This window comes from Lacerta agilis, chromosome 4, assembly GCF_009819535.1.
Source record: "Lacerta agilis isolate rLacAgi1 chromosome 4, rLacAgi1.pri, whole genome shotgun sequence".
NCBI lineage: Eukaryota > Metazoa > Chordata > Lepidosauria > Squamata > Lacertidae > Lacerta > Lacerta agilis.
The window spans coordinates 80857150-80870441 of NC_046315.1; the positions used below are offsets into that span (position 1 = coordinate 80857150).

Consider the following 13292-nt stretch of genomic DNA (forward strand, 5'->3'; position numbering starts at 1 on the left):
ATGAAGGTGCAAATGTGCAGCTTCCCAGAGAGATCGCATTCACTTTCCTCAGCCTCCCATCCTACCTCAATGCTGCAGGGAGCAAAGCCATGGTTTGGTTCAGCAATATGTTCAAACTGGGCCCATGATTTATCTTTCTCCACACAAAACTGATAGCCAAGGTTTGTTCTATGTCTTGCTGCTCATGGTTTTTCTGGGGCAGATAAGCTATGAGTCCAGGTTCGGATGTAATGATGAGCCAAACAATGGCTTAGCTTACAGCAATGTGGTAGCAAGAAGACTTGGGTAAAAGCAAAGTGATCAAAATTTTGCCTCTGGGAACCCACAAATTTGCTTGTTTATGCTACTTTGGCTTAGTGTTGCATTTAAAATGGGCTTTTATAACAACATACAGTGTGAAAGAACAGCATAAAATCTGACCTGCCCTTACATAAAATAGCTAGTTAGAAATAGAAAGGTCACCAAAACGGGCTGTGAAAATTCATCAGCAGGAAGTTTCAGTTCTCAGACATTTCCAGGCAAAAAAACACACAAACACACACTTTCTCCATTGTGCCATATTCTAGTCTTAAGCATGTTGAAAAATATGTAGCATTAGCACTCAGCTCAGAGACTGACCATTTGTGCATCTTTCTTGGAGTGCATACTTACCTTGCTTTCATGACTTCAGTTTTAAAATCTTTAAAAATGCTACTGCAGTGTTACCAAATCTAACATCAGGCCTTACATCAGGTATGTGCCTTTAGCCACTGGTCTTCACCAAACAGCAAGGATTCCAGTGTTTGAAACAGAATAACTTGTTGTATGGACTGCTTTTATTATGTGGCAATAATTCAACAATAATTTTTAGTCAGTTCTAATAGTGATTTCCTGTTTTTATTACCATCATATTGCTAAGAATCATCTTATCATCATTATGAAGTATGTGCAAATAAATAAGGATTTCAGCTTCTAGTTTTGGGGCGAAAGTCAATACCACATAACAATAAAATCTTGACTGCTTGTGAAAAGAGAAGAATTGCTTACCAAGAATGTAGATCCTTGACTTGAAGCTACAACTGAGTGAGTTGTTTCCCCCAGCTGGATTGATAGCTCCCAGTTGTTAGCATCAGGTGGAACAACAGAAACCCTGAAGCAACAGGAAGATGAATAAGAGTACTTTAAACATCCTCAACCCATGTTTCATCACTGACTCTCCCCATGGTTTTTATCACAAGATTTAAAAAATAATAACAACTATGACTTGGATCGTATACTATATGCATATAAATTTTTCAGATGCCTTGGTTTATTTATTCCGCCTCTCCCACAAGGCAGCTTACAACAGCTAGGAAAACAATATTGTAAAAATATCCCATAGACACAAAACCACCTGCAATTTTTGTGCAGCTGCCTTCCAAACATGTTGTTTTCCTGAGGCAGACAGGTCTCTGCACTCTACACATGGCTTTCTGGCAATATAGGGTAGACACTTCATCAGGCAAGGCCTCCTTCCACCTGCCTTGCCCCACCCTCTAGTCTCTGCTTCTCAATTTGTATTGTATTCTTTTATGTACTGTGGCTTGCCATTGTTTTATTGATTATAGTTTAGAAATTATTTACTGTAAGTGTTGAGTGGATTTCTGTTTAACTTTTATATGTTATTATTATTTAATACTATTCTAATGATTGTTGAATGTTGCTTTTTTGATGTAGGTTGCCTATTTTAAAGTTATGTTTTATTATCACATTTTTGTATTGCATTAGATTGTTATAAGATGTACATTTTTTGTTTCTTCAGCTTGTAAACCGCCTTGAGTATTGTAAGATAGAAAGACGGTATACAAATTAAAAATGATGACGATGATGATTTAGTCACAGCCTATTACAAATGTTAGAACCATGACATTTCAGGTTACAACTTTGGAGGGAGTCATGTAGCTGAAGTATGATGAAAATTTGATTTATAGCCACATGTAACCTTAGCTGCAAGAACATTGTAAGGAAAGGCGTAAGTGATAGAGCACATGCTTTTTGCATCCACAATAATACTAGATCACCAGTTAAAAGTATTTCAGGTAGCCAGATCTCTGCTCAGATCTTGAAGATGTTTTAACAGTCAAAGAAGGACATTATTTTTAAAGAACCAGCCCTTCTTTATTCATCACTGCTGCCATCACTAGAAGACTTAACTAACAGCATAAAAAGACAAATGAAGCTCTCAAAGAAAGTTTAAGAATCATTATATGAATGATGATTTTGTACTGACCTGCTGTAGATACTTTAGGTATGTTTTAATCTTGTTAGCTGTTGAGCATACCCATGGAAAGGGATCTAATAAATAAACACGCTAAGTAATTACAAAAAATATTTAGTATTAGTTCCTGCTTGTGGACTTCCCATAGATCTTTGGCTGGCCACTGTGAGAACAGAATGTTGGACTAAATTTTGGCCTGATCCAGCAATGCTCATATTTTAGCATTAAGATGGGTTTAATGTTTTGAAGGATAAAAACAATCTTAAACTGACTGAGGATCTGTATGAAAACACTAGTTTTAAGATAAAGCGGAATTCCAATTTTACCAGGTAAGGAGGTAGGGAACCACTTTCAAGTGCCTTTGTTTCTTGTGTATTTTTTTGTTACAGGTTTGTAACATATCCAGCCCCACTAACTATATACGATAGGGTAAATGGCTTTGAGAGTAAATGAAACTGCAGACTTCAGGGGACAGAATCGAACTCTGAATAAATTCTTAGAGCACACAACACCAAGTAAGATGAAGCCAACAAGTGAGGTGCAGCCCACAATACAAATCAGCAATATCGCAAGCTGTCAAGGAGGAAGTTTTAGACAGTTGCTGGTCTCCCAATGCAACCTTTACACATTTCAAGAACTCCCTGTAGAAATGCACAGACTAAGCAGTTTGTCCTTTCACACTGTCCTTAAGCTGCATTCTGCCGTGATGTTCCAGACATTTGACAACAATAGTTAGGCTGTGCCAGCTGCTTACTGCGCTAATCATAATTTCACATTGTTACCCTGTGCTCTCTCCCATCCTTTACATTTGGCTACCTGTTCATTACCATAATTGGCCCACTTTTCTCCTTGAGTTCTTCCCCTGTGATTGTATGCCCCTGTTATCACTCAACATATGCTTAGTGATTTGATTATGACAGAAGCCTATTGGTTTCCTGCTCTCGACATATACTTCAAATAATCCTCGAGAGTACGCTACTATTCTTAATTACTTTTGTAGAAAAAAGAAAGTTATTCTCAGGATTTTTAGGTGAAAAGCAAGAAGAAGAAGAAAGGTATCAGAATAAACCTGCCCACAACTATCTCACATGAGCTAAATGGCAGGTTGAGCACCCTATGAGTGATATCTTACCAAGACCAGAATGGACCAGATCAGTTTGTGATCTCCTCTGAAATACCAAATCATATGTACAAAAGGCCATTCTAAAATTAAAGCATGTAGAACAGAGGTCCCCAAACTAAGGCCTGGGGGCCGGATGCGGCCCAATCGCCTTCTAAATGTGGCTCGCGGACGGTCCAGGAATCAGCGTGTTTTTACATGAGTAGAATGTGTCCTTTTATTTAAAATGCACCTCTGGGTTATTTGTGGGGCCTGCCTGGTGTTTTTACATGAGTAGAATGTGTGCTTTTATTTAAAATGAATCTCTGGGTTATTTGTGGGGCATAGGAATTCGTTCATATTTTTTTTCAAAATATAGTCTGCCCCCCCCCAAGGTCTGAGGGATTGTGAACTGGCCCCCTGCTGATAAAAGTTTGCTGATCCCTGGTGTAGAATCTACCTTTTGGGGCTAGCTCTTGGAATACGGCAGTGAAGATAGAGCCTATAGCTCAGTGGTACATTTCATGCTCTGCGTGTAGGCAGTTCCAGGTTCAATTCACACCATCTCCAGTTTATGGTCAGGTGGCAGGAATGAGAAAGATGCCCTGAATGAGTCTTTGGAGGGCCACTACTTGTCAGAGCAGGTAATATTGGGTGAGAAGGAGTCATTTGTGAAGACTCCTGTGTCCTTTTGAAGATTCCCCAATGTTTATCACAGCAAGCTTGTGAAAAAAGTGTGTGTATATGACCAACAGAGGGGGTATAATGCATTTTAAGAGCCATGGCAGTGTTGCCTAGTCAATAACATATTTATTTACTTTTTGACTGTGTTCTCTTCCGTTGCATGAATTCTGATGCAAATTATTAATACTGAGATGGAGGAAAGGACCTTATACAATCCATCTATCAAATATTTATTATTATTTCACAAAGACTGGGTTCTTTAGCACTATTAGATTATGAGACAACAAAAGAATGCTTCTCTTCACCCTCAAACACCTTTTGTTTAAACAGCAAAAGCTTGAAGGAATGTCTATTCAGACCAAAGTTTATGCAACTTTCTTCACTTCCACTCTTGTTTACTAGCACACTGAAATAGCATCTGCTCAAAGAGTGTTTTGTGCAACTTAGTGCTGACACCAACAGATTAATCTGCATCCATATTTTTTATGAAGCACAGTTCACTAGGTATACATTTTGTATTGGGTCTTGTATTTCCAGTGCTTTGTGTATTTTTACAATTCTAGCATTAGTTTATGACAGTTGCATTTTTCATTTTCTTATTACCAGAGTTCTGGTTCACTACGCTTACCACAATATGTGCAGTATTAGCAGAACAACCTTTCTGCTGTTGGGAAAAGACACAACCTCAGCCATAGCTACTAAGTCACATGACAGATGTTGAATGATTCATGTAACAACTTGCCAAATCATTGTGAACTGTTAATCAGACAATAGAGCAACAACATGGACATGCCAAACAAATGAGTCAGTTGCCCATTCAAAGCATTTGCAACTCTTGCTCACCTAGATAGAGCTACCATGGTAGCATCAGAATCCATGTTTCCTTGATAGCTTCTGGAGTTGGTTTAGTTTGGAGATGCCATATACATATGGTCTCATTTAAAATTATCACTAATTTTCTGCTTACTGATTTATTTTCTTTGTCAACACAACTTTCACAAATGATTTCTGAAAGAATTTTGGGTAGATACAGGCCGGTCTTCTCCCTTGCTTACCATTTATGCCTATCACTAACAGAACCCCCTAAAAATTTTATAGCTAGCACAACACTGCTAAAGAAAGAAAATATGCAGAGTAACTACAATTAAAATTACAAATATCACACACAACGTAAAAAAAAAAACCTGTCAACTACTTACAGGGTTTGAAACCAGAACCCAGTGCCCTGTGTAACAGGTGACAGTAAAAGTCAGAATATTCTAATAGTAGTGGGAGGAAGAATTGAGAGTCTTCAATTTTAGGACAAATAGTTTGACAGAATCTGGGCTTAAAGTGGAAAAGTTGGTCTGATGATGCACTCATTCACCTTGTGAGACAAAAAGGGACAGCTGCAGTTATAGCATGAAATGGAAAATGGGAGAAAGGTGTTGGCTATGATCAAAGGAGTTATAAAACATTTTCCAATACTACTGCTATTAGAAGAAAAGGTCATCCTGACAGTGAGATAACGCCCATTTTCTGGGACACTAAGTTCATCACTTAAAATCCAGAAGTGGAGCAAAAGTCAGGTGTAGACACAGTTTTATGTGCAAACTGAGCAAGACATCACTGGGATTTATCAAAGGCGGGGGGAAACCATGCAAAATATTAGCTGGAATAGGCATAGCTTAGAACTTATATGCACAAAGAACTACAATATGCTGCTACTTCCATTCTTGCCTCCCTGCCAAATGCTTTGGTTATTTCTGTATGAAGCATCAGCATTCATAGCTTGTATTTTCCTTGCTGCAATGGAATCTCAGCTAGAGAATCTGCAGAACATCAGAAAAACAGGATGCCTAAAAAAGAGATAGACATCACCCATAGTTAAACTAAACTATATAAAAACCAAAAGCAGCAATGTAAAGTTTTATTCATATAATCTAGAATAAATAGCTGCTCTACTCAGACTTAGATTGTCAGCGGCCAATCAGCATGTAGGAGCTCAATATCCAGTTTGCTACAAAGGGGTGCTCCCCACACAAACCTCTATTTGCAACTGCTGCAGATGATGTAATGGGATATGAATTAATGTCACAAGGGGTTATGAAAATAAAAGTATAATTTATTTAATATCAAACTATCAGGTGTATGGAGCTTAAGGTAGGGGAACCTACATTAAAGTGTAATTTGTCTTCAGACTCTCAGATAAGAATCTAAGCAACCCCAACATTGCAAAACTATGTTACATGACACACCACAAATACATGCGGCTGTTTTTTCCTGTTGCACAATTATGTATTTCAGCAGCTAAATAAAAGTGATATATTGACTTAAAACAATATTAATGGTCAAAGAATAATTAAGAAATCCTTCATCATAACTTTCTCAGCGGGAGGCCTATAAACGATCAAGAATAATGTGCTGTATTCTTTAGGCACTGAGGTCAATTCCTGCATACAAATCTTTACGGCAGAAGTGGGGGGAAGAAAAACCCTTCAGAAAGTGGGCCATTCATCTGAACCAAGTTCAGAGAATTTCCAGCACTGTGAAAAGATATGTTATGCAAGCACATAGATGTATTCAGTGGGGGTAGGCTGAACCAGCTACATGGAGACTACAAAGAAGCCCTCCCATGGCTCATGAATAAGTCGAGGAAATGATCAGAAAAAAATAGAGAGATGTTTAGACAGATGGCCCACTTAAAATGCCTGGGACAGGGCATAAGCAATTTTAATGAAACTTTAGATCTAGCATAGAAATTGTGGTTTTCTTCCAAAAGGAAGGAGGGGTGGGGTGGGGAGGGGGAAGAAATCAAGAAAGGCAAATAGAAATTTAACAGTTCACACAACAGTCCATTTTATGGCATAAAAAGACAAAGCATTTTTCAGCATTGTTTGTTGAATGAGTTCATATAAAGAAGGATCCTTCATCGTGCCTTCGGTTATCAAGAGGAATATAAAAGCATGCAATAGATAGATTAAAGGAATTTTAAACAGAAGCCGACTGCCAAACAAAACAAAAATCGTAGCTTTTACTACTCCAGTGCTTTCAACATTTTCCAGCATAAAGATTCTCAACAGCACACAAAAAAGATAAAAGCAGGGCTTTCATATTTTTGAGAACTAAAATATGGAAAATATTCTACTCACTTATTTATCATATATAAACACATGCAGGCACACCCAATATGCTCCTCACTCTTACAGAAAATACACTAAGTATATCGTACATTAAAAAAGAAAATTAGATTGCAACGTATTTAATTGAATAAACCATGGGGCACACCATCCAAGGTTTGCTACCTCAGATTACCTTTACAAAGCCACTACTCAACAGTACCGGTATTTGCAGAATGAGTTTTTAAAGATGCTTTTATATAAAACTAGCTAAATTTCTGATGCAGAAGTCAATGGGAACAGTAGCTATCCCACCCCAATAGCTATTCATAGAGGACAGGGGGCTGATTTCTCACTGTTTTCTGTCTCTCTTTAAACCTAAATGCAAGAAAGCCAAACCCTCCTCAGGATAGTAAGGGGCACTAAAACTGGAAGAACATGGCCAAATAACAACTGTCCAGAAATTGACTTAATAATATGGAACGGTGTACACTTTTTTAGGAAATGCAAATTCCTTCACGCCGAACATTCATGTGACATAAATGAATCTGCATTTACCACAAGAAGTGTGCACCTTTAGTTCCATTCAAACTTCAGGTCAAAATATATTTTTTTAATGTCCAAATCTGTGTCAGTGCCCATCTGAGGTTGGTTTGCATGCAACAATTGGTGCTAACTATGGTTTGCAGCAACTAAATTTACAACCACTAATAAACAGTTATAGCCATTGCTCTATGGAGAAATATGCCATTATTTATGTAATGACCAAGTCAATACAGTGGTACCTTGGTTGTCGAACTTAATCCATTCCGAGAGTCCATTCGACTTCTGATTGGCTGCAGGAGCTTCCTGCACTCAATCGGAAGCCGTGTTGGATGTTTGGCTTCTGAAAAATGTTCACAAACGGGAACACTCACTTCCAGGTTTGCAGCGTTTGGGAGTCAAGCCGTTCGACAACCAAGGTACGACTGTACATAAATGGTTATGTTCAGGCATGCTCAGAAGAGTAGGAAAAAACATGGGGTTTTTTGCCAATTCCTCCTTTTCCCTGTAGCTCCCAGGAAACCTGCTTTGGAGGGGTGCAGAGCCATAAGAAGTGGCACTGGGGGCTGCTCCAGAAGGAGGTCTCTGCTGGGTCTCAGTTGCTTACATAAACGGAAATAACTATTCCATTCACAGAAGTGGCAGACAGGGTCCAACCTGTGTGCTTCACAAAGGAATTAAGTTTTTGAAAAGACAGTCCTTATTTCAAGAAGCTTTCAAGCTAGATTTTAAAAAGAAATAGAAGGACAAAAGGAAGATGGGGTGGGGTGGGGAACAGGAAATTATTGATATTAATGGGGAATACGAAAAATAACCTGCTTGCTTCATCCAAGTCTATCTGAATTTACAAATATGTAAAAAAAACTATGCCTTGGGTCATAAGTGAAAGCCTATACAGTCTTAAAAATAAGCATGTTTGAAACCATTTTCCTTTTTTCCCATTTGTACAAAGTTAAGCAAAATATTCTTTTTTTCCCCCCAGGATAAAGTAAGCACTGTAAGGCTTTGAGGCAGATATCTGCTATCTGTTCTACTGGAATAAGTTTCAGTAGTTCATACTAAAGATATACTGTAATATTTCATATTATACGCTGAATTTCAAAGGGCTTTGGATCAAATCCTTAGCCTACATACAACTGCATCATTAAACTCAACCGGCTGCACCCAGTGCTAAAGCTCTGGGGGCACAAGGGTTTTTCCATATTGCAACAGAACTTCCTGTCCAGTCCCTTCCAGCTTCCCGCACAATCAAGTTTTGGGGGGTTGAGGGACCCTCCGGAACAGATATCTGTACCATGATTTCTTGGAACAGAGAAGAGGAAACAAAAGTCCCATTTCACCAGCAGAAGCCCACTGGTGTATCATTGGTGTATCATTGGATACAATCAAATTAGTATTGTAACTTTATATAAATTATACATTATTAAATCAGGACTATTGTAAATGTAGGCATTTTGTATAACGAAATCTCAACATCAATTGTATTATAATATTTAAAACATATATAGTACCCATAAGTAACACTCAAGCACGTTTAACTGATATAGGGTGCCACAGGGCTTAAATCAGGCGTTCCCTACTCCCTAAACCAGGCAAAATCCGTTTCGGGGGCCTAATCCAGCCCACTGGTCGGTTTAATCCGGCCCCTGTGGCAGTTTATTTCCTGGGGTAAAATCCTAAAAAAAATCTCAACAGCTTTGGGCGGCCCCCACGGCCCTTCAAGTCATCAAATCTGGCCCTCTTTGAAAAAAGTTTGGACACCACTGCCCTAAGCCATATAGGTGAGATAAAGGAAGCACATGCAATTCCCAAGTAGGAAGTTCCAGTTCTGTAGCATTGCCTGCTATTTCGCTCCAAGGTCTCCGGCATTGTTTCAAGCTCTATCTACTTCCCTGTGCTCTGCCTCTATTACCTAGAATTTTCTTGGCCACAAATGCTCAGGACTGGACAGAGGGAAGGGGAAGACTTTGTCCTCAAACTGCTTTCTGAGGGAACCTGAATTTCCTTCAGGAGAAGAGCAGCAGCTGGGACAATCTTTTTTCACGAGATGGCATGTTGCCCTGCATTATGCAGTCAGGAGGAGGAGCTGAGTGTATTCTAGGGCCAGCCCTCAACTAATGGAGAGTGATGATAGAAGAGTGATGATGGGTGTTCCCTCCACAGGCATGTTGATGGGGAGTGTACGTTACTCCAAGGTAGAAGTTTGGAAATTACTGCTTTAGACAAAAGGACAATTTTCAACATCTTCTAATAGAGCAAATATTAATGAACTGCATAAGTGAACATTCATGTGAAATAAAGAGGAGGGGCATCCATCCTTTTTTCAGATAAAGAAAAGCTTTGCACTGGGGTTAATTGTTTGTAACAAATCTACATCCCATCAAGTCACTCTGAGTAATTGGGGAGGCTGCTGGAGCCCTGTCTTCTCTCACAGTAGATTATATTCTCAGAGGGGAAAATTAGTAGTTTTTTTGGTTGTTGTTTTTTTTAAAAAAAAGAACACCCCAATACAACATTAGCTATACTCAGCATGTGTAATTAGACCCATTTAAGTCCCTCCAAAAGAGCCCAGGCTTGCACTGATGAATGACTTCTTCAATGGTAGTCCAGGATCAAGTTAGTATTTTAAATTAATTGCTAAGGATTTATTAATATTATGAAACTGCTTTAAATTTGATTTTAATTGTTTTGTTATTATTTAATTTCGTGAACCACCCTGAGGGTCCATTTTGGCTTTGTGCTGGGACAAGAAAGAAAGAAAGAAAGAAATATATATATATATATATATATATATATATATATATATAGGCTGACAGAAATAAACATTACTTTAAAAAAAATAGACAAGAAACCAACGAGCAGGAGAAAAAGTGGGATGCTAGGGACTCATTAATACAGAGGCACTGTGGTGCAGAGGACATTTTCAGTGCATCTGGATCAGGCTTTAAAGACTATGGATCAAAAAGTCAAGACTGCATCCCCTTCACACACACACAGGCTTAGCTTGGACTGATACACAACTAAAGATGACAAAAAGAAACAAGGGCTACCCCTACCATTACCGGTACCTTAATGAGGGGGGGACTGGATCACTAATTACACCCCATCTTATCATAGTTCGCCTTGCCATACCAACAAATCCATGCTCAGTAGTATCAGTTCTAGAAAGCGGGCTTCTGAAATGATTTTGAGATGCATTCTCAACAAGGAAAACCAAGGAACACCAACAAGATCAGCACATCCCCAACTGGATGCAAGTTCTTGTTAAAAACTCAGCACTCCATTCTGGCATTCTCAAATTTATCTCCCCCCTCTACACCCCTTTCCCTTATGTGACTTGTCTTTCTTTTCGTTCGTAAGCTTGGGTCTTACTTTCATATGCGTAAAGTACCTGCCACGTGCAAAACTGTAACTGAGCTGAACTGCTGCAGGAGACAGTTTCCGCGTGAAAAGCAGTGTATGTGACCACAGTCTCCTGCAGAAAATAACTGGCAGAACAACAGCTGACTTGAGATCATCCTTGGCAGAAAGTACCAGTATCTCTCTGTGTGTAAGCATTTACAGACAAACACACATAAAGAGGGGTGCTTGCTTAGCTCTGTATTTAGTTTTACGCTTAAAGCTGAAATTAAGTTTGCAAAGTCTCCAGGCGATAGGTAATAACACTGGGATGAGGATGACCTGCCTTGGTTTGTTTTTTTTAAGGGGTGTGCATGAATTTAGTCATGTGCTTCTTTGATTAAAATGGACAACTGTCCTGAACATACAGTAAGTTTTACCTAAAGGTCTCCTTCTATGCTGGCATATCACCTTTCAGACCAATAGCTTGTTCAGTTAGAACAGGTTAGATAAAAATGTAGTATGCTCTCGGGAGGAATTCTCAGGAGGATAGGAATACCAGTAAATTAGCTGTTACCATATGTTTGACTCTTTTGGGCCAAATTCAGTCATAAACCCTTGCCAAACCACATTTGGCAGAGAATTGCCTAAAGTAGCTTTCACTCTAACTTAAACAAGGAGCAAATGAAAGAGAGCTTGGAAATTAACAGAAGAAACGGCTTTTAAAGCCTATTATTGACAGAATAGTGTGTAGAAAATTATTTAAACAAAGCCAGTAAATGCATTCGGCTGTATCAATAAAGCAACTGGATCACTGAAAGACAATTGTTCTATTAAATTAATATAGAAAAAGAGCACATAATTAAATCAAACTAGCACTGCAGTATCAGATATATTATTTTTCAAGGCAGAAGGTTTTTTCAAAATAATTAGTTTAACAATGTTACAAGTTCAAACTTTGTAAATGACACTATAGTTTTCTTGCATTGTAGCAACATTGTTTTACCCAGATTAGCAAAAAAGGAATATTATAGTCTTGCCTGCAAGATCTAAAGCAGTAACTTTAGCATTTTTACACAAAAAGACCATTTTGAAAAATGTATTTTTAAGGGAAACTAGGAGTGATTGTGGTAAAGTGGACAGAAGAAGTTGAACATCTCTGAAATATAAAACTTATTTTTACAAATATAATAAATGTGAACTGAATGACATTTTTACATATAAGGTATCCACTAATGAGCTGGTGTATGATATTTTTTGTTTTAGATTTCCAAACTACATACTCAACATTAGTCTGCACTGATGGCTATGTGGCTCATCTAAACGAATTTAGGCTACATTTCTATGCACATTTACTTGTGAGTAAGTCCACTAGTGGTGCTTACGTATGAGCAGACATGTATAGGATTCCACTGTTAATTTTAAACACAAAGTGTAAAATACACTATCTAGAAGTTATTGCTTATTTTCCAGGAAGAATATTATTCATGTTGACAATTTCTGATTTTGCTGATGAATCTCTTGACCTTCTGACATTTTAAAAGGTAACATTTTTGAAAAGTCATGGTACTGAAATTACATTAGTTTGCAAAACAAACCCACCGTTTAAAGTATTTAAGGGGGTTAAACAAAAATGCAAACACTTAATGCAACATTAAGCATGTGAAATAAAAACTTGATTGCTTAGGAAGCATGCTATGCTGTTACCCTAGTGACAAGTTTTAAAAAAAAGGAAAGGAAAAAGACTGCAAGCTGAATGGCTGTATGATATGAAATTAAAATGTTTCACATTGAACAATCCAAAATGAATTGGGAAAGGTTAGAGCAGAGGAGGGAGAAATCAATTCTCCAATGGCAATGGTGAATAGAAAAGAAGTATGAATAGGATTTGCCAGTGGGGTGCAACAGCTGCCAAATATCCTGCAGCCAAAGAACTACAATAATACTGATGAAGTGTGCAAGAGCTTTAGGAATCATTGCAGGGAGCAGAGGAGTACTCTAACAATAATGTCCCATCCAGCTCCTGCAGCAGAATCAAAGGAAAGATTCATCTTCAGAATTGCAACCCCCCACCTACAAATATGCATATGAAAACTCGTATACAAAACTCACTTCCTTAGCAACCAGGATCCAAAATGCCACAGAACTAGTTCCATGAGCCAAAGGACTCTTAAGACTTCCCTTTCTTTCAAACCATATGCCACACTTTTGAAAGTTAAAATATAAATAAATTGAAAGCTTCAAAAACACTTTACAGTATAACATCACATGGGGTCAACTGTCGAGACCAAAC

The 13292-nt window shown here is 38.2% G+C and overlaps 1 protein-coding gene across 3 annotated transcripts in view; it reads right to left on the reverse strand.

Annotated features, from left to right (window-relative positions):
- PCCA (propionyl-CoA carboxylase subunit alpha) overlaps positions 1-13292 on the reverse strand; it is a 219784-nt gene that overhangs the window by 83575 nt on the left and 122917 nt on the right. For all 3 annotated transcript variants that reach the window (XM_033147813.1, XM_033147812.1, XM_033147814.1), the window contains exon 19: positions 1027-1129. In XM_033147813.1, coding sequence (XP_033003704.1) covers positions 1027-1129 — 103 coding nt within the window. The remainder of the gene's footprint in view (positions 1-1026; positions 1130-13292) is intronic.